We start from the raw sequence: 23,213 nt of genomic DNA on the forward strand, positions 1-23,213 counted from the left end.
AAAACACTGGCTTATTAGAGAGCGCGATCGTCGAATGTTTCAAAAAAGAGAAACAGAAGTTTACCCTTTTGGTTTGTTCCATTATTTAATTTTATGTCTTCGTAACTGTTTTATTTAACGGAATAAGAGGCAAATGGGCAGGAGGCTCACCTGATGCTAAGTGATACCGCCGCACATGGACACTTACATTGCTCGCAAGTGCGTTGCCGGCCTATGTAGATAGCAGTTGTCTATTTTTTTTTATAGAACAGGGGGCAAACGGGCAGGAGGCCTTAAGATGTATCAATAACCTTTTCTTTAAAAAAAGGTTTTTAATTCGACACAATTCAGTTTTGAGGAACCCCCGCATTATTATTACCGATATAATTAAATTAATTACATCTAATTAAAGGGACAAATAGAAATTAATAGAAAATGATAACGAGTTATCGTGTGACCTTGAGGTCAACACTACACGATCCAGACAGAAATAAACAATGCGCATTCCTTCCAATTCCATGAAATCTGATAAGAATCGTATAATTAAAAGGCTGGTAACGCACCTGCGGTTGGCATCCATAGTTCGATTACTTAGGGTAAGCTTCTCCTGGGTTCTATTAACAGCCCTTATTTTTTTTTCATAATATCAATTTCCCAATACATACATTAATAAATTTCCTAATACGTATATTGCTACATATTTTTATTTATGAACGACCCTTAGTTAAATAAACTTAAGTAAGATTATAGTGTCATAGATATTATTATCTCTATGCAAAAAAAATATTTCTTATGACAAAACAAATAAAGCAGCATTTAAATTATCAATTTCACGTGTCAATTAAAATATTAACGAGAAAACCTTCGGGAATTTTAATTAAAAATCTCCAGAAACAAATTAATGTCCTGTCTCTTGTGCGTCTTGCATACTTCATTATTTTGTGGAAGGGATAGAGTAGATTATGTATGAAACAGATGTGGCCATTATCTTTTTATAGAATAGTTATATGCGCTTCCCATGTTTTGTCTCGAAGCGAAGCTTACAGCATGTAGCAGCCCTAAAGAGATGCTAAGTCCAATGAAAGTTTAATGTCATTAAACGAAAATAGTAATATCAAAATACACGACAGACAACATAACTGTAAAAGAAATGTTTTCAATTTCTTAACCATTTTAATTTGTTTCCCCGTATGTGCAAGACTTGTAATGAACACAGAAAGATATTTGTTGGTATAAATGGATGCTAATATAACGTACTTGATGCTCGGAGGCCTAAACTTTAAGTTTAGTCTGCTGCGTAAGTAAGCGGTCAAAATAACAAAAACATAATAATGTAATTTCGAAGTTTTGAACACATCTATAATATTAACTAGTCTTTGCCAACCGAGATGGCTGCGAAGAAGGAGGATCGAAATTCGAAATAGATTACATCGCGCACGCACCCGGCGCACACTGCGCAGGATAAATCTTGATTTAAAAATTCAACTCTTTCACACGTATGAATCCGGAGTGAGATGGAGCGATAGTGATATTAAGACAATTGTTTGTTTATTTTGTGATTATGTGGAAGTATACAGTTTTATTTTCTGTGTTTATTTGTTCATATGGAGTTAAAGGTAGGTTATAACTTGGTGGATTTTAAATTAAGTTGAATATTGAGAAGGCTTCTCCTTAAAAGCTTATGGTCCTTACAATAGCTTGTTGCCATGTTTTGTAAGCTAAACAGTTACCAAGACTATCGGTATATGTCCGCTCATCAAAGTTTCAGGTTCCCGAACATATACTTAGAAGAGAATTTGTATTGTTTTGCATAAATTTACACACACATTTTCATCTTATAAAAAATAACCATGTAAAATATATGTGAAATGTAAGTACTTTTTTTATATTTTACTCTTTTTTGCCATCATGTCCAGGGACTTATATCTCACATATGATTATGTTAAGTACTTTAATGCTTCTAAGATTATAATTACATTATTATCGTAACCTGAAGACCCTGATTTATATTACCGAAATGTAAAACGATGCAGCTTTAAAAAATGTCTAGGCCATAATAAAAAAGTATTTTTAACTACCAAACCATTTGTATTATGTTTTAGTATTTCTCACTGCGATCTCAAACTCGATTCCCACCAAATCAAATCAAATCAATTTAGGTAAATACTATCTATCACACTGATCCTCCGCGTGATAGATAGTATTTGCTTAAATTTCCAGTAAAATGGCAATTTGTTTTTAAAAATTGTGCGAACTAAAGTTCGCTTCACACAACAGTTAAATCAACGTTTAAGGAGGCATTTAAACCGCGAGTTTAAATAATGTAGGTCGTGTTTTTAAGACATTTTAATTGCTGACATTTAAATGTCGGAAGAGTGGAAATGGGACCATGTTGTCTTTCGGAATTGACAATGGTCGATCAACGTCTGGGAGATAAATTAAAACTATAGGAGGCCTATAGAAATACGTGACACTTAGGGTCTGTTTCACAATGTCCGGATAATTTCCAAAAAAGCTATTTATTACTTATTGGTAGGAACAGTATTTTTGCGTTTCACGACTGTCAGATAGCGATATTCATCATGAAGCGCGATGTTTATTATTGCATAGCTAATAAAGCCATAATTATTCCTTTAAACATTTACAAAATATACACACACTCAAAATATAAAAGCTCTCTTCTCTCACACTCTACTCTTTACCAGGCCTCCTTTAATTGGCTCCATCTCTCTCTGTCTTGAGCATTTTTCTCCCAATCTTCTCCACCAATTTCCTTGAGCCCAACGTGCAAGAGGGCCACCTCTCTTTCTTCTTCCTGGTGCAACTATCCACTTTGTTACCCTCTTTTTCCATCTGCCATTGATGCGAGCAATAAGGCCCGCCCATTTGCACTTAAGTTTTTGTGAAAATTCGGTACAAGCCGAGTAATTAATTAAATCATTTTTTACAGCATCACTCTCAGACCAGTTAACAGAAACAACACAGCTATGTTGCAATCAGGGTACAACATACGCAAGAAACCATACATCCGATGACTGTTCATCATCAATACCTCCAGATGTTCCGTCAGCTTTCGGCACCCTCTGCATATTTGCTATGGATCAGTGCTGCAAAGAATACTTTCAGTGAGTTCTTTACTAATTTCTGATAGCGAATATATGAAAATAAAGAAAGAAAGAACTTTATTACATAGGAATATTTAGATAAAGTGAAGTGCACTCACTAGGATTCCCTGTGTTGTGGGCAGCCAGTAACCTAACTAAACTTCAATGATAAACCTCAAAGTACCCGTTACAATATTGACATTAATAATTGGATATGAGAACTAATGTCTGTTATCTGAGATAATCATTATATCTTAGTTGATCGAAGTTCATGTAAAATGGTTTAAATAACTATTTAGGTTAGTCTTATCTAGCCTAGATTTAAAAAACGTCGTCTAAAAAGTTGGTCCTTCAAAAACAGAGCGTACGCCGTCCCGGCAACGCACACGAGAGCGCACCAATGTGAGTGTCTATACTCTATGGTATCACTAAAATTCGGATGAGCTTTCTGGCCGTTTGTATAATAAAATGCTCATCATTTTATTTTATCCAACCTCACGTGGAATGTAGAGCTGTGTTAAATTTAAACTAATCTAACCGCTTGCTACATTGTATATCCTCTATTTAAATCTTCAAATTCCTAGTATTACCATAATGACCTAATTTGGAGTCTAAACACCCACTTTGTTTATATTGATTTATTAACATAAGTGCTTCATACGAAAATGTACTCTATTAGTATCAAATTAAGAGTTAAGCTTTTGTTTCAAACTTACAAGTTAAGTTAGCCGAACAAGGAAAAGTTTAGTTTATTATGTAATTTAGGTCAAGAACAATAAATTAAAATTATTTATGTTACTAGAACGTGTGGGTTTAGTGAATTTATTGATGGGTTTTTCTGATCATTACAGCTAGGTTAGATTAATTAAATCATATCATTATATTTCACGTATATTGTATAACTATTAAAGGCTTTTAGTAAGATAACATAGTTTAGAATTCTTCGGGATTTTAAAGGATTAAATATTACTTATCCGGAGCTGAATATAAGTATTCGTTAGTGGGCTTGGTTTTCAAGAAAGCATTGTTAAGTTCCGAACTTATCCGGTGTTCATCTAGTTTTTGTGCTTGACAAACATTTCTGGTATTTTTATTTTATCTGGTATATATATTTTATTTATATCTTTAATAAGCACCTGTGCACTTTAACTCCAGGGTCCAAGAGTCTCTACTCCAAAGAACAAAATCATAGAGGAAATATTAATCTACAAGATAGTTCGTACTTAGGACACTAAAAAGTTGTATGTGTTATAGAACCAAAGCGAGTTGAACTTTGATGTTCCTTAGTTAATTACCTTTTTTAATTTATAGAAAAAAACGAGACTGTGAAGGTGGGATGGAATCAGCGATCAGTGCCAACACTTGTGGAAGCACACCAGATTCATCTAAGGTAAGTTTCACTAACAATATAAAACTATGGGCAAAATTAGTAGAATTTCTTTGTCGTTATACTATTGTTAGAGTGGTACGGATTTTTGTAATCTCCTTTCCCGCGGAGACTTTTGGACATACTGAAACTACGCCTACTAAATCTCGTGACGAAAAAATTCCATCTCCATTAGCCGCATGCTAAAATAAAGTTTGGATAACCGCTTTAATATAGGAACAGAAACGAAACAGAGAAAGAACTTTAACGAGATGGGCGGATGACATTGCTAAAACGATTGGCGCGAGCTGGATGTAGCTCAACCGAAAATGAGATACCTGGAGATCCATGGATGAGGCCTTCACCTGCGGAAGGGTTCTTGCAAAATAATTGGGAAATAGATATTAAACCATAATTGTGTAATGTATTTTCTTAAACGTAAATATGTTATAAATAGTATTAAGTTTACTTTGTTCTTTAGCAAGAAATAAAAAGGGTTTTTATATTTTTTTTATATTATGTAGTTAAAACGTTAAATTATCATGAGTAAGTTATATGAAAACATCGTACTAATGTAAGATTGACTACGTAAAAAAAAATATACGTTTGGCACTCGGGGACTGCTGCGGTAAAGCTATTGCATAGCATTATTTAGCAATTGATGCAAATATAAATAATCATATATATTTATTTTGATGCGGTATTTTTTCTCTGATATTAATGCAAGTTTTATTTTTGATATTAATTCAATCTACTACTCTACCACACTCAGGCACCCTTTATATAGTCCGTCTCACTGTTACGGGTACCGGCTGCACCGGCCGCGCTTGTTACGTCACCGATCAGTGTTAGGTTTTTTCGTTACGGAATTTCTTGATTCGGTCGCCGGGCTCAAAGCCCGCGATAAAATCTATGCAATAGCTTAAAAAAAACTTGAGGCTTTTGGTATATTTATTTAACTATTTTTTGACGCCTTCCAAAGTCTTTTGTTATTATGCGCCATGTTTATGATGGTTGTATTTAACGCGTTAAAGTATTACTTAACCAAACAGTAGGTAACTGGGTAATGAGGTATTGTTATCGCAAGATAATACAAGATTGTTGTAAGTTTAGGGTATATAAATTACACTGTGTTTTATTGCAGATGCTTCCGTTTATTTGGCTATGATTTTTTAATACTAATAAGAATTATAATATATTTATTATACTGCAGAGTGGTTGCGGTTAGTTGTTAAAAAAAAGTTTACTTTATTCAATAATTTTAGTAGTGAAGTAATCGTCGTAACATCATTTACGTAGAGTATAGTCTGATGTTAGTAAATTTAAAAATATTTTACAGGTATTGAAAAATTCTTAATTTCAAGTAGGTAATGAAATAATTTTTTCAATCAGTCCAGGAATTTCTTTTTAGCTCGATTATTGTTAATAATAAAAATACAAATTTAAAGTGAAAAACTTTCTTTTATATTAGATAGATTTATTTGTAGAACTTCAGTATCTTAAAACATTTCACGTAATTTTGTTTTGTGGCAGCATTATTATTTGATGTTCTGGAGTTCCGACTAGGGATAGGCTAACATACAATTGCCCATGGTGAAAAGTTATTTTTGTAGGTATTTATACGTTCTATAATACTGTACAACATTGTTTTGTTCTATCATCTATAGTTTCCACAGCGCAGGCGATGACAGATTTTTTTGGAAATTTTTTTCACAAATTGGGTTACATTATTGCATTTCTATTAAGGATCCCTATTGTTTTCGAACATGTCATATAGCCTTGCTAGTCAGAGACGATGCAGCCTTCTAATGAAAGAATTTTTGAAATCGGTCCAATAGTATTTGTGTGAAAAAATACATATGTCGCAGTCGTATTGTATATTCCGCCGTATTACATTACGGCTAGCTGTTTTCAAAAACAGAGCCGTTTTGTAATTCGGCGTTTTAACCATTAGCTGTATTGAATGCGGCTAAATGAAAACCCGCCGAAACGTATTCGTCGCCTTACGTCATTCAATATGGCTAGCCGTAATGTAATAAAGCGAGGGATTAGCCGCCTCTTTGACAGTTTTTAGTTCCAATTTTTAACACTCGTGGCGCTGCCTGTCATAACAACAACAATGGCGTTGGATGCAGAAAGTGTGTTACTAAATTGCGAAGTTACAAGTGAATTAAACAAAGGAAACGTGTTAAATCTGTCGGTAAACAGTGAATTTAAGAACAATTTTGAAGTGCAATTAAAAAAATTCTATTCTTCTCAATGTGGAACAGTGAAAAAACCGTGGACAAAGGACCGAGTTTTAGAGGTTATAATGCATATCAAAACTGCAAAGGTGGCTATGGATGCTGGTGTTCGACGGAATTCTACACAATATTATTGGTACATAAAATATGATATTATGAATGTGGCCGATGAAGATTATTTGATTTTAAAGAAAAAAAATCTTGAAGATCCTACTATCAGATTGGTACCTATGGAGCAGTATTTTGACATTTTAATGGAAATCCATAAGAAAAGTGGCCACGGCGGGCGAGACAAAATCCTGTACGCTATAAAAAATAGACTTTATGTTAAAAAAAATTTCTTTATTTAAGAAAAAAATTTTAAAGCCAAATATTTTAATTTGTGTTTAAGTGAATAATAATTGTTGAAAAGAATATCGTAAAAATAAATGTTAGCTGTATATGATTATTAAAATTTTATGTTCGGAAAAGTTTATTTGTAGTAATGTACCTAATTATTTCATGATAACTGTGCCCTGTGATTTAGGTAACTTAATGTTTATGATAAACTGTTTAAAAGTCGAAAGAAGAAATCTGTGTAAGCTTTTTATGATTATTAAAATTCATTTACGCTTTAGGCATGTTTGATTTTGTAAGTATGGTCACCCTAAAATTTAAGTAGTAGTACAATGCGGCTAAACGTGGCCGCTTTATCGAAGAACGTATCGCAATGACACTATACTAATGTTTAAAACGCCGCATTACAAAACGGCTCTGTTTTTGAAAACAGCTAGCCGTAATGTAATACGGCGGATTATACAATACGACTGCGACACATACAAAAACACAAATGTAGGATACATTTTTATAATGTTAATATAGATGAAATTCGCCAATTTTTAGTTGATTTCCTATAGAAAGCAATTGATAAATTTGCTCACTGGCTATTTGGCTTACATACATATATATGTTTATTCCAGAAATGTTGCGTACAATGTGTGAGGGGAACGTCAGTCGGCAAGTCCCGTGGAATAACGGCTTGCAATGCAGTCGTTGACGGAAAAAGCGCAGAAGAGTTATTAGCTACTGACGCGTATACTGAATGTTGTAAGGTGAGTTGCGTCAATACATATTATACAATAATATACACTATATTATACAGAGTTTTACATGTATCTGTTAGTAAAATGTTTAATCAATTACCACCTCAAATTCGCAATATTGGTGTGTTTGACAAATTCAAAAAGGCAGTAAAGATGCATGTTAGAATGAAGATAGTTGAATAAAATTGTGACGGCTAATGGCGACGTGTATCTCGCTCGTATATATACATATTAATATTAAGTTTCTCATGTAAATAAAATATTTCTGTTTTTGTAATGAGAAATAAAGTTCTTTAAACATTAAAATGTAATGTATGTACTTTCTTATAAGAATAAATCACAACGCGAATTTGTCTTGCTGAATTCGCGCACAAATTAAAAGTTTAAAAAAAATATAAGCGAATGGTAATTAAATATTTTTTTATATATTTGGACGCTGGTATCAGCTTCCGTTTTCATTATAATTTTATAACATTATAACATGGTTCAAAACTGTTAATACGAATGGTTTATTTAATGTATCAATATTGATTGATCTGCTAATTAACGACAATTCAATGGTCGATTTGTCGCTTGCTTCTCGCTCCTCATCACTTACCTCTCATGAAGGAGAGGTAAGTGATATAGGTATAGACTAGATATAAGGATATTTTATATCTAGTGACCTTCTTCAGTTGAAAAAGCATATTACTGTTAAATCTGCTTACTTTTACTCTTTTGATAAGGTCTACAATGTTGCTAATGCAGCTCCTACAAAACTTTAATAAGCTACGTATTTTTTTTAATATAGCACTGCAGTAATATTATGGCATTGTTACTTTTTTGAATTAAAAATTATTTTGAAAATATTGTACTTTTGTTTGTATAATATAATAAAAATGTATTATGTTACGATTACAGACTGCAGCAGAGAAAGCATCTGGTGCTAAGCCGACAAGACCACCATCTGTCTCCATATTCAAGAAGGATGAAGGTTTAAATATATCGTATTTTTTTTCAATAGGACAGGGGAAAACGGACAGGAGGCTCAACTAATGTTAAGTGATACCGCCGCCCATGGACACTCTCGATGCTCGAGAGGGCTCGCGAGTGCGTTGCCGGCCTTTTAAGAATTAGTAACTTGAAAATATCAATGTACATGTGGTACAACCAAGTCTGAGCTTCAAATTCATGAATCTGTTTCATAATCATTTTTCAATTTAATAGGCAATTAGGTGGATCAGCTTGTCTTCGCCTTCACCGTTTGAGCGAATGTTGAATAAGCACATACAAAGAAAGTCCTCAGATGCACAGCCGGGGATCGAACCAACGACCTCAGAGATGAGTGTCTCGTGCTGAAGGCACTAGGCCTTATATATCTTAAAATAAAAGCGTTCTAAAATCTTTACAGAAGTTTATTCAGTGTGCGAGGAATATGCTCCAAATGAATTGTGTGCCCATCACTGTATACCGATACCTGGTTCCTATAAATGTGAATGCAACCCTGGATTTATGCTTATGGCAGACGGACGGAACTGTAAAGAGGTAATAGTTGAATAGTCAACATAGACGACAGCAAAATTTTTCTTTGAGTATTTTGTGTAGTACGTTCATCGATGTTTTGTTATATGGACCAAGAATACTTCCAGCTTTATTTCTTCTGCGATTTCATAGTCTGTAAGAGAGAGAAAAGGAACGGAATTCAGAATGATCACGTGTCCGTTCACCAACCAGGTGGAGCAATCAAGTGAAAGTAATTAATAATTTATAATAAAATAAATAAATAAATTATTTAATTGCTGTAGACTGGCTAAATGTTGAAGCAATGGTGTTAGTGTTAGCTGCCCTTGTCATTCTCATCTCACTGTTTCCGTCATATATTAAATATTCCAAACAGCTTACGATGACCAAAATCAAAGTTCCCGGTGGGTACGTAATAAAGTAATTTTTTTTTATTGGACCACAAAATTAGGACAAACACATGTCAACATCAACTTACATTCGAAAATATAAAAAAATGCGGTGCCGTCCCTAGGACATGTGGACACGACCAGCGATAATAAAGATTTGGGTACATAATAACAACTTCATCGACTGTTACGACTATTGGTTTTTACGACCAAATATGAGTGGCCCTGCAATGTCGTTATTACATATTTTAACTTGAAATTGCAGGTGACGAAGAATAGGTGTAAACCCCACAATCCGTGCCAGCATAAATGTAATGATAATGGCGTTGAGGTCAAATGTTCCTGCAGACGAGGGTATCAACTTATGGACGACGGAAAATCTTGTGAAGGTATTTTTCTTTGATAATTAATAATCCGTTCAGACTTTGGCAAAACAAGATTAATAAAAAATTTTTTTTTTCATTAAAAAAGAATATATATTTCATTTTAAGAACATATCATCACTGCTTTGATATTGACATCATCTTTAGCGGACTCAGTAGGCAAAGTGCGTGTACAAAGGACAAGAATTATCGTATAATATTCAATAGATTGATTTCTTTATTTGTAGCGTAAATAAGAGTTAAATTAGAGTTTGACGAGCTGCGGGTTCAAGGCACTGTTCTCACTTTTAATCACAATCTACTAGATTCAATCTCTCATCACCAAATATTCAATTCATCGCGTTCCATATATGCATTGACAAAAGTCAAAATGGCATGACATGCACCCAACATACTTCCTGTAATCAAACGATATAACAAATCTAAATCCTTCTTGAGTTCACTTCGACACACAAAAAAACACAAAATAGTTCCAACTTGGAGGAGTTCCATTACAAACACACAGAATACTTATATTATATGAATCAATTTATTGTGTTAAGGATTATTCGCATATTGTGATCATTAATCGCATTTAATCATGTATTTATCACAGGAGAAAAACATAATAATATATAATGATGAATAATATATAATATATTTTATTATTATATAATAATATATAATAATAAAATATGCTAAAACAAAAAAATGTGTAAAGCAAACACTTCATAAATTTTTAAGTACTTTGAGCTATGATGAAACTGAAATTCTACTAGAAGTAATAAAATAATAATTTTCACATAATATGTTCTTGTCATGTCAAACACCCTTTAACACTCACTAACACACGCATGCGTACCCTTCCCCACTATCACACACACTCACATACACAATCCCTTACAAACTTCCTTTTTGTTATGTATATGCTATGGAATGGAAGCCTGGTTATCCATATTACAGGTTCTTACCTAGTTTGGAAACCAGTCTCCCAATACTGTTACTATATTAAGAATTATTATTGTTAATGTTTAAGGGAGAAAAATAAATAAATTATTATTATTATTATTATATTATATTATAATATTATACTTCTATGTATGAAATTTTTGGATAATATTAAAAATTTAAATTATAATTGTTTTTCTTGTATGGCATCAAATAAAAAGATAAGTTTTATGTTAGTTTATGCTAACTATAGTTAGATTTAATTTACAGCCTAATCTTTCTTCTTTCACAGATATAGATGAATGTCTTCTTGACACACCAGTTTGTCTACCGAACACACAATGTCACAATATTCTCGGTTCGTACAAGTGTATACCTGTGAAACACCCTAAAACGCAGGACAAAGGACAATGTCCGCCAGGATTCTTTAGGAATTTGATGAATAACGCTTGTGATGGTAAGTTTTTTAAACGTCTTTCAAATTTTTCTGTACTTAGACTGAATTTTTTCGAAGCGGGAATGAGGGTTTGAGTCTATACCTTTTAGATAATAATAAAAAAATATAAACTAGCTTTATCTTAATATTCATCACCCGTAATAATAATTTTGTTTAACTTTTTCGTCGTGTGTCCCAGATATAAATGAATGCAAGCTGCCATCACCTCCATGCCCTGAATATTTGTGTGAGAATACGATTGGGGCTTATAAATGTGGTGGTATGACTGGGGACCCACTTACGCCCCACAAACCCACTGAAGATAGATGTCCCCCAGGATTCAAAATGGGAGCGAATGAGGAGTGTTATGGTATGAATAATATTGGATATGTATTTAGAAATTTAGCACACTTCTTATATATTATATAGTCCCTCGTCTCTCTGTATGAACGTAAGAAACTCAAAAAATACCAAACGGTAATTAGAATGGTTTTAACCATAGGTGTATTTAAGGAGGTTTAGGTGTTAAATTAATTATAATAATTATTATTTATTTGCAAGAATTTGGTACAAAATGTTGTAGAATCTTCGCAAATTCTGCCACATATAATATACATTAAAATAATAAGTATTAAATAAGAACAAAACTTAATGAGCCGTCTTACCACTTTAAAGAAACCTGTACAGATATATTATGTACTTGTGAACATAAATTAGAAAATTTTACCTAAAAAAACTTTTTAGGCGTTAATTAATGAACAATGGATGAATAAAGTACGCCTGGAATGCTTATAAAATGTCGGATATTAATAAAACTAATTCACAAAATAAAAGTCCTTCTTTCAACTTTAATTTGTTCTCTTGGAGTAGACACACAAGTGCACAGGTGGTAATTAAATATTTAAGTTGGCATCTGGTGTATAATGTAGTACTGATGATTCAGGATTTGTTATTTTTTCACTCAATAAGTATCCAAATAAAGCGTGGACATGCTGCCACTATTAAAGGCTTTTGTCACTTTGGTGCTAGGGATTAATCTTTTGAAAATTAATTTTCAATTATTTTACAGATGTTGACGAATGTGCAACAAATAAGGATGATTGCAATCAGATGTCACAGTTTTGCATCAATACAAGAGGTTCGTTTTATTGTCAGGACAAAGTATCGAAACATTGTCCGCCCGGATTCAAAACTGATCCTGCTACTAATAAATGTGAAGGTAAAATTAATTAATATTCTGGCATTCTAGTATTTATGCTTATTAATGTAGAAGATGTCTGTTTGTTTCTCTGTCATTAGAATATCACACCGCTTTAACATTTCCTCTAGTATAACCACAACTATATAAAACTGGTTAACATTTTATGTAACTACAAAAAGTAGTACATGTGTATTGTTATATCATTTATTTATTTATAAATTGTGCCCTCCAATTAAGAAGGGAAGAAAAATGAAATCTACTGAGTACCAATGAAAACCGAAGAGGGAAGATGGACACCTGGTGCGACACGACACTCCTTTAAGACCATCGTGGAGGGGAAGATAGAAGGCAGGATAGGACGAGGAAGACCAAGATAGGCTTACATAGATCAGATTAAGAAAAATGCTGAGGTCGTGACGTACCAGGAGTTGCGAGACACTGACGCAGAACCACACTGAGTGGCGATTAATCCACAGACAAGAGTCCGGTTCTTAAATTTTATGATGATGCCCCTTAATTGTCTCCCATATATATTTTTTTATAAAAGTATGTGTGAAAATGTTAACACAGCCATTTAAAGTGAAAGTACATACACAAATGGCAAAATATTTTTCAACAACGGTTTTAAATGGCGTCTGAAATATATCGATTCATAAGAATATGTGTTTTGCACCATTATTCTAGTTTCATAGTAACAAGCGAAATAGCAAGTACAAGTTCTCTTTGGAAAAACCCGGGTGTGTACTATGACAGTAAAAAAATTTCAAAGTTAACATTTGTTATAGATATTGACGAATGTGAAGATGGACAAGACATCTGCAGACCGGATCAAATATGTGTGAACATCCTTGGAGAGTATGATTGCAAAGCTAAAAACAGGTATTTTATGATTACTAAGCATTTTTTTAAACTACCCGATTAAATATAAATTATATTCATATATATAAATTACATATTTTATATATAATTATTTTATAATGATTATATATTAAATTTAAATAATTATAAATTCTCATTTTAAATTTGTTTTACATTATTTTGTATTTTTTTTCCAGTAACCGATTTGCGAGTACCTCGTGCCCAGATGGAATGAGAATGAATCCAAATCGTCAAATGTGCGAAGGTAAGTTTTTGTTATGGTTCTAGTGGCGAAAAGTAGGGCCAGATTTAGGGGTGGGTAACCGGGGCTATAGCCCCGGGGCCTCCATAAAATAGGGGCATACAGAGTTCATATATGTTTAATTGTAAATAATTAAATCCATGTGGCAGAAGCTGTGGGTGAAGTCTTTTCGATATTGCAAAGTGAACTCAAATAAAACTTAATTTTAAACAAAAACTAGCGGATCCGACAGACGTTGTCCTGTCTATACGTCTTTAATTTGAAAATTTCAAACTTTTTTTAATAAGCTAAAACATTCTGGACCATTTTGATGAAAATTATTATTCAAATGTTATGACAATATCTAACGATCCAACACATGGTCTACAATAACACAATGATAACAAAACTTTTTTTAATTTGATCGCAGCGTTAACTGTCGGGACAGACTAAAATTAAAATTCGAATATTATTTAAAATTTGACAGTGCGATGGTAGCGCCGTCTGTCGGATCCAATGTAAACCATTCCAAAATCAACAACTACTAATTAATTAAAAAAAACATTGTCCAGCGGACAAAATTGTGAATCTAAACCATTCTCGAATCTCCACGAACACACACAAAAAATTTCATCAAAATTGGTCCAGTCGTTTAGGAGGAGTTCAGTCACATACACACGCACACAAGAAATATATATATTAAGATTACGATTTACAGATATCGACGAGTGTGTAGAAGGCACACATCTTTGTGACCAGTATCAAAATTGTTTGAATACAAATGGTAGTCACGAATGTAGGTGTAAATTAGGTTTTGAATTGGACCACACTACTGGAGCATGTACTGGTAAGAATTTACTGGAATTTTTATTTAAACAGTATTTCCAACACCTGGTAAAGTATCTTTTGTACTCTTAAATGTCGAAAAATATTGATCAATTCACTGCTACTTCTCAAAGGTCGTAACAGACAAGAAGAACTAGCAAGAGACTCCGCTAAATAATTTTATATGCATCTTCGAATGTCTTAATTGACCGGACTACATTTTGAGACTCTCACTATTGAGAGTGAGTCTATACTCTCTCGTCGATTTAGGGCAATAGCATTGCAATGCTGTACTTTCCTATACAGCTTATATTTACTGAATATTATAGTGATTTTTAGATAATATAAGGTAAAGTTGAACATAAAGTATAAAAATACTTTTACAGACATCAACGAATGTGCAACGGATCAAAATACATGCATCCCACAATCACAGCGTTGTGACAATACAGTGGGGTCGTACCTTTGTATCCGATTTATATCTTGCGGGACGGGGTATATTCTGCACCATTCTTCTAGTACTTGTGAAGGTATGTTTAAATATTTTGTTTTGATTTAAATACTTTAATACATCCTTGAGGTTGGCTGAACACCGATTTTGCTCCAATGGTGTTCTACCGTTCTTCAATCTATATAAAATTGAAAACCGGCATGATTAAAACCAAAAAGTCTGTCGTTTTGTCAGACACAGATGGCAGAATATTACTTATAAAAAAAAATACGAAACAGACACATAGATATCAGGCCAAGACGAAGTTACTGACATTGGTTTTTCAAAATATTCAAACCTTTACGCTCTATTCATAGCTGTTTACGAGTCACTCACTATATAATATTGAAAATTAAATATCTGCAGCATAAATAGAAGGATCTTAGACACTTATGTTTCTTGAACATTTCACCAATGTCATATTTACTTTTAGATATCGACGAATGTGCATTAGGCACGCATAACTGTGACCGGGCAGGTCCTGAGTACCACTGCATGAATATACCAGGGTCGTTCCGATGCCAACGGAAGCCGAAATCCACCACGACTAAACCTGAACCAGAATACGAATATGTATATTATGACTCTGAGTAAGTATTGGTGCACTAATGTGAGAGGTCTTCGTGAATTATTAGCTTTATTATTATTTAGGCTAATTTTAATTAAAGCTCCCAAGCTGGGTTCGATTTCAAGCAGAGATTGTTAATATTTGGAAGTAATCCCATCGTAACCAGAGTATCACAAAAAAACCCATACCATGTGATAGTATATTATATAAACAAGAAACATTAATAATTTGAAATATAAACATTATAAATTAAAGATGTTTAGATAGAAATGGAGGAATTGCCATACCATATTTCCCTAAATTTAACTAAAATATATTTCAGAGAAGAAATAGAAGACGAAATAGCTGATTCAACAACTACAACACAACAACCAGTAACAACACAAGTCATTCCCAAATCAACTGAACCGGAAACAGAGCCCAAAGCGATTACTCCAGAGGTTAAGCCAAACTTAACTGAACCCCAACCAAACAAGCCAGACGTCAAGCCAGATAATACGAGACAGAATGAAATTAAATCAGAAGAAAGACCAGTTGATACCGGAATAATCCCAACAGAAGCAACAGATAGAGACATATACCATGTTGATGAAAATGAATTAGAACCGAGACCCGATATAGAAAACTTACCAGAAACTGAAGCGACATCTCCGAAAGTGGTTGACATAGTGGTTGGTGAAGATACTGCCATAGTTAAAGGTGACAAGAAAAATGATGGGTCAGTAGTTGTGAATACTCAAGATATTCCTAAGAACGAATGGACAAAGATACATGAAAAGCCGTCTAATTGCCAACCGGGTTTTGAATCAGATGGTAATGGAGGTTGTTATGGTAAGAACCGTTATAATATATTCAAAATAAGGAATTTTTATGATAAATAAGTCATATATATGTTAAATGTTTCGTTTAGTCCGTTGTCGTTCAATATCTCGTGAAATCTATTAGAATTTATTAATTTGTTTGACTGGCTGCATTAATATTTTTATTTTACTGTCTTCAGATATAGATGAATGTACATCAAACAGACATACATGCTCAGGATTAACAGAGTCGTGTAGAAATACTATGGGCGGTTACCTATGTGATTGCGCTGTTGGATTTAGAAGGGACTTAGGATCTGGTGCTTGCATTTACTTTGAAGTACCTTCATCTACTAATAAACCTTTGATACATCCCTTACCCTTTACAATTCCAACTACGATATCAACAGTTACTACTACGCCTTCAACTATCCGTACTAGTCCACGAACAACACCTACTATCCGGACCTATCCTACCACACCTTCAACTATTCCCACTCCTGAATCTACAACTCCGGTCACTACGCCAACAATTCCGTCAACAACTCCTACTACATTATCAACTACACAATCAACTACAACATCGACTTTCAAACCACCAACAACGCCGACATCAACATTACCACCACCAACATCATCTACCAGACGTAAGTAAACAAATACTTGTTATAAATAATTAATACTTTTATTATGGATAGCTATATTTTACATTCACCGTGTAGCCTCAGGATATAGTGTGGTCTTAATTAAGCCATCGTAATCCGAATGAACTAACGAATATCTTTTTAGTTCATGAAACCTACATACCATAAATTGAAATTGTCTTTTCTGTTGTATGACCAAAGACATGCACAAAAAATTCTTATTATGTTTGAACCGATCATCCCCTCTAGAATCTCTATTGTTTCTTAGGCTACTTCTGGGGTTACCCGGATTACCGAAAATCCAATCGTCGGCCATTTAAAGCAATGACGACTTGTGATACTGGGTACCACTTTAATTCTCAAAGCGGACAGTGTGAAGGTAAGATATTGACCGAGAAACAGCATTTACTTAAATCACATATAAGTCAGACAGTAATAAGTTTTATTTGCGGTCAGCGATCAGTATATTGAATTAAAGTTATATAATAGTATAGATCTCTCACACTTGAATGATAACTTTAAAAAAGACTATTGAAATATGTTTGTGAATTTTAAACTTAGTACAGAGACTAAAATTCTTAATCCAGTGGAAATGATCGTATGGAGTTTCCTATTTCATGCATTTAATCAAAATGAATACAATAAATTTGTATGACTTGAGAAAATCTTTTCCATTAGTATTAATTATATTTTTATATAGATGTAGACGAATGCACAAACGGAAAAGCTAACTGTGCCTCTGTGGAGATATGTATTAACACATTGGGGGGATATCGGTGTGAATGTCCCCCTAATTGGAAATTGGATCCCGACAGGCAACGCTGCGTACCATTGTCCACTAGTAATCGGTTTCCTAGTGGTTACGGAAACCGGGTAAAACCGGGTAAGTATTGCGTATAGCCGCAACTTGTTCAACTGATGGCGCTGATATGGGTGTTGTAATATTGTTAATAAATTTCTAGCAATTACAAGAATTTGTAAAAATTTTAGCGTACCCAGACCCACAGGAAGTAATACCACAAACAAAAGGCGGTGGTAGAGTCGCAGTGCCGGAAGTGACTCCATTAGGACACGGAAATGTCTTTAAGTGTCCATGGGGCACACAATTGGCTGATGATAATACTTGTCAAGGTAATTTATTATGTACAAATGGGAATAAAAACAAATGTATTCTTCAAAATAGTTTATTAGCAAAAATCCTTTACCCACAAAAGAGAGAGATTTCTTAACTTGATTGGCACTCATTTAGTGTCCTCACGTAGGTAAAGTGAAGCAAGGCAGTGGACATGTTAAATAAATGTCTATTGAACGAATAGTGGTTTTAAAGAGAGTAAAAATTACGTGAGCAGTGTTGGCCTAGTGGATTGAGCGTGCGACTCTCATACCTAAGGTCGTAGGTTCGATCCCCGGCTGTGTACCAATGGACTTCCCTTCTATGCACGTGTTTAACGAGCAAATTCAAACGACATTTTTTTTATAGATATTGATGAATGCTCAACTGGCGAAGCTAAGTGCGGTCCATTACAACTATGCACTAACTTGCCTGGTGGATATACCTGTAGCTGTCCGCAAGGGCATAAACTCATCGGCGACCATGAATGCGCAGATGTCGATGAATGCGATCTCGGAGGAAGTTCGGTAAATTTTATACATGATTCTATAAATAAATTTGCTTATTTATATAATGACAACACACAAATATACAGTATTTACAATATTCTTAACCCACATAATAAGTAATTATTCATAAATAACTTAAAACAAAAAAACTTAAAAGGTTTGGTCCCGGTGGCAGTGTAACTTTAATGCCAGCGATTAAGAGTACCTACCGGCTCTAGGATCACAGATACTATCTACCAGAGCTTAAGTCTCTACTCTAATGGGAATAAAATCAGAGTTGATATTATTATACCAGGCCAGTTTTTCTGCTAGTGTACATCGATTTATTTATTCATATAAACATTTTAAAACAATGTGTATGCCCAAAAATACAAGAATTACATTAGAACTTGAGCAATATATCAAAGGAAAAAGATAGGGAAACTACCACAAAATAAACAAAAAATTAAATTAGTTGCTTTCACCTTGAGATTCTGCATACGAAAATGGTGTAGTGTAAAATTACAAAAAAAAAATCATAAGAGAAATCGTGCCGAAAAAGTTCCAGTGGTTGAGAGACATAATATACACGTATTCATATTAAGAACATATTTCTTTAAGAAAAACATTGATTAGAAACAATAATTTTAATCCATATCATCTTTCAGCCTATATGTTCTCAAAATGCTGACTGCATCAACACTATTGGTTCCTACACCTGTCAATGTCATGAAGGATTTAAGGCGGCCCCTATTAACGATAAGGTAATATTTATATTAATATTTTAAGCGCTGCATTGTGTAAATATGTTTGTCGAGCAGCCTCGCGAGGCAAATCCTCGGTCGGTCAAGACGTGCCTCGCCCGAGGCAAACCCGCGCGCTGCCTCGCCCGAGCTTGCCGCGGCCCGAGCCGAGCGTTGTCCTATTATTACATTTACGTTTTTTATTATATTATTTACAGGTGTGTGTAGACGTGGACGAATGTGTGGAGGCCCCGTCTGGGTCCTTATGTTCTCAACGATGCAACAACGTTTGGGGCGGATACAGATGCTCGTGTCACAGAGGATATAGGCTAAATCCAGATAACAGGTTAAATTGAAGCATATTTGCTAGCTATTTTTTTAATATGTATTAATCACGAAACTGATTTAGATAATTCTTCGTTATTAATGTGGTAGATTTTAAAGTATTTTTTTTAATTTCAGAACCTGTTCAGATGTTGATGAATGTACGGAGTTCAAGTCTAAACACCTGTGTGTGGGGAAGTGTGTGAACGAGCCAGGAAGCTATCGCTGTTTCTGTCCATCTGGATATCGGCTGTCGGAGGATAAGAGGAGTTGTATAGGTAACGATTATAATACGAAAAATTATCGCACTATTCGCACTTTCCTATTTTTTAAATTTATTTTTCTTAAAAATACTACTCCCTTACTGATTTCAAACGCCACTTTAAAGTATATTGTTACGTGTTAGTACCTATTTTTAGTTGTGTTCTTTACTGTTTAATATAATTTACTTAGGTATCTGTGAAGCAATTTAGGAAAATTTCTCTAATTATAACTTGTATTTATCCTGTATTTGTGATATATCCTTTTAGAATTAAATAAATTGTATGGCGCTACAACCTTTTAAGGTTTTGGCCACAGTTTTCTGCCTTCTGTGACGCAGGCCCTCGACTTTTTGGGTCCCTCATCCTTTACAATGTAAATCAGTTACTAAATAACCCTACTGACTTTTCGATGTATAAACACATTATTGCAGACATAGACGAGTGTGAAACTGGTATAGCACCGTGCGCAAACGGCGGGCAATACGAAGGCACATCGGATGTCTGTCTGAACACCCGTGGTGGTTATAGATGCCATCGCATATCATGTCCTAATGGATACCGTCTGGAGAGTAGGCAGTAAGTATTATATATAAGATAGCGTTCATGTATTCCGTTACGTAACTTGGTTACGACCCCCCCCCCCCTACATTCGTGACCACTCAGTGACTAAAAGTTACAATTATGCTGTGTAAAGAACCGGAATGTCGAAAATATAATTAAAACAAACGCGTAAATAAATCCACGCATCGTAACGTATTAGGCACCGCCTATAGACTATATAGACACTTACATTTCTAGAGGGCTCGCGAGTGCGTTGCCAGACTTTATTCAACAATTATATATTTTCGCAATATAAATAGGCTATTGGCAGTTTTTGTCGTGGTGGAGCCAGCAGCCTACAAGAGGAAAAATCTAACCCAAAATTCGGTACATAATACTTGAACGCGCCCAAATTAGAGATCACAATACTTTTGACCTTCACATCTGCAGAGATTAGAGTAAACAATTGTCTTAATTGTATAATTCGTTTAAATACAATATTAGTACACATTTTACATGTCTAACTTCTGTTCTAATGGAATACAATTTGAATATGATTCCTGTGGATTCCTAAATAGTGTTTATAACTTATATAATTTTCAGTCGCTGCACCAAGATTCAAACCTACTGCCCTCCGTCGGATTGGGAATGTGCGCATCAACCAAGCACATACTCCTACAATTTCATTACGTTTGTCTCCAAACTCTACATACCCGAAACACAGGTACTTTACTCAAGGTTATTATTCTATAACGTAACTTGATTTCCGAAACACCATTAGTAGACCTAGGAGGAAAGAATTAAAGGTGGTACCATGCCAGACTCAAAACTATTATTATTAGATATTGGTAACATATTTTCTGACGTTTACAGGTAGACTTATTTACAATGCGTGGGCCGAACTGGGCTTACGCTAAAATGCGGTTCCAACTGCGTCTTGTTGATGTCAACGCACCGCCATCTGTTAGTCAAAAGGCGGATATAAACTCATTCTTGTAAGTGAAATTTTTCTGATATTTGTTAACGGTGCTGCAAATAGAGCGAGGATGAAGATGATAGAGGTGAGATGTTAAGTTTATCGTGCAGCCAACATCTTTCTCTTTAATCGGCAGCTCATGTCTGAGCGTCGTGGTCAGCAACGAAGCATCTAGAGCGAACTATCTTCTTCCACCGATTTCTGTCTAGTGCTTCCCTAATAGTGTACAGTTTTGAAGACGATGAGTCTTTCACTTGATCGATGCATCTGGTTGGTGAACGGCCACATGATCTTTTGCCTTCTGTGTTATCAACCACTCAACATTAGTTTACTCAGATCAGTACAGTATAAAAAAAAACAATTGTACTAAAGATATAGCCAAAGGTGGAATACATAATTGAATGGAATATTTAAAAAAGGTCCAAACATTTACAAAAGGAAAAAATGAATACCAAAATATATTCAATACCTTTAACTCAGTAATACCTACTTCGGCTGTGATGGGGTGAAAGTGAGAGTATTTACTTGATACTATTTGAAAGTGAGTGATTTAGCGCTATGGATATTTCTAATACTCATTTAAAATGTAAGTCGTTGCCGGCTGCGCGTTATAACTGAGGTTTTTATTCTCAGTAAGAAGGTCTTGAAGAAATCTTGAAACAAATACTTTTGCGACAGGAAAGTTCTGGTTTAATTTATAGGCTCTCAGAGTCAGCGGAGTGACCACAGAACATATAAAGGAGGGTATATAACCTCCTTTATATGGACCTGTGAGAGTGACAGTGGGACTTTGTATGCGAATGACATTAGCTTACGCGTTGTCCCGTAACTCAACGGTATTGATTTTGCCTCGCACCAAGGAATATTTACATAAAACGTTTCTGTTATCAGAAAAACAAATATAATAAAAAATGTCCTTTACATTAATATTGTTTCCTTGATTTTAGATTATCGCAAACCGGAAATCAGGCGGTGATGTCCTTAGTTCGTTCCCTGGAAGGGCCACAGAGTATTGAACTTGAGTTGTCTATGGAGCTTTACAGTAGAGGGCAGTTTGGAGGGATCGCTGTAGCCAAGCTTTATATTTATGTATCGGAACACGAGTTTTAATGTTTCTTGTCACAGGCAAAAAGTTTTTTTTTATAAGTGCCTTGTGGTTTAATCAAACGTCAATTCACTGACGCCATTTATGAAAATATTATCTTTGATTGTTCGATTAACCTAAATCCATACAAATTTGTTAGACTCATGTTTCCAAGTGTTGTTTTATAAATTTGTCCAATAAAGTCATCGAAATTGGATATTGCTGAGGAAAAAAATATTCATGAATGTAATTTCGCATTTTTTCATCAGTTTAATACAGTGGTGCCATAAGATTAGACTTACTTTCATCCCATTCCATTAACTGGATAACAGATAATCTTACTTAATAAAAAATATTGTTCTATTTTTAAATAATGTGTTGTATTCTCTGTAATTGAAGTCATATTTTTTTTACTTACTTTTAAATTGTATTTGAGCTCAATACGCAAATGTATTTAACTACCGACATTTTAATGAACTTCTCGATTTAGTGGGATCAGTATTGCTAAGTTTAAGATATTGTCAAAAATACTATTTGTATGTACGACTGTTAATTATTTATTAAGGTACATAAAGAGAACTTTACATTTTAAAGTTTTGTTTCTACCCCCCCAAGATAATTTTTGACGGTTTCCGATGGACCGCTAAA

General features: G+C 34.2%; 1 protein-coding gene across 1 annotated transcript; it reads left to right on the top strand.

Moving 5' to 3' along the window:
• Positions 1-1,407: 1,407 nt before the first annotated feature.
• LOC111004284 (fibrillin-1) lies at positions 1,408-23,158 on the top strand. The gene is made up of 28 exons (XM_022275259.2): positions 1,408-1,595; positions 2,930-3,104; positions 4,395-4,473; positions 7,652-7,783; positions 8,675-8,747; positions 9,165-9,298; positions 9,929-10,052; positions 11,266-11,430; positions 11,609-11,779; positions 12,479-12,628; positions 13,396-13,489; positions 13,666-13,733; positions 14,428-14,556; positions 14,921-15,064; positions 15,458-15,614; positions 15,915-16,423; positions 16,593-17,039; positions 17,305-17,415; positions 17,737-17,919; positions 18,027-18,167; positions 18,517-18,674; positions 19,304-19,399; positions 19,597-19,724; positions 19,841-19,980; positions 20,397-20,541; positions 21,109-21,229; positions 21,379-21,500; positions 22,429-23,158. The coding sequence occupies exons 1-28, from the start codon at positions 1,541-1,543 to the stop codon at positions 22,589-22,591; spliced, it is 4,314 nt and encodes a 1,437-aa protein (XP_022130951.2). The 5' UTR covers positions 1,408-1,540; the 3' UTR covers positions 22,592-23,158.
• The last annotated feature ends 55 nt before the right edge of the window (positions 23,159-23,213 follow it).

Source organism: Pieris rapae, chromosome 18, assembly GCF_905147795.1.
Source record: "Pieris rapae chromosome 18, ilPieRapa1.1, whole genome shotgun sequence".
In the NCBI taxonomy this organism is placed as follows: domain Eukaryota; kingdom Metazoa; phylum Arthropoda; class Insecta; order Lepidoptera; family Pieridae; genus Pieris; species Pieris rapae.

Bases quoted from the DNA above. Each gene is read 5' to 3' on its own strand.
- LOC111004284 (XM_022275259.2), top strand. From the start codon at position 1,541: ATGTGGAAGTATACAGTTTTATTTTCTGTGTTTATTTGTTCATATGGA. The intron at 15,065-15,457 runs GTATGTTTAAAT...ATTTACTTTTAG, and splicing joins TTCTTCTAGTACTTGTGAAG to ATATCGACGAATGTGCATTA. The intron at 15,615-15,914 runs GTAAGTATTGGT...AATATATTTCAG, and splicing joins TATGTATATTATGACTCTGA to AGAAGAAATAGAAGACGAAA.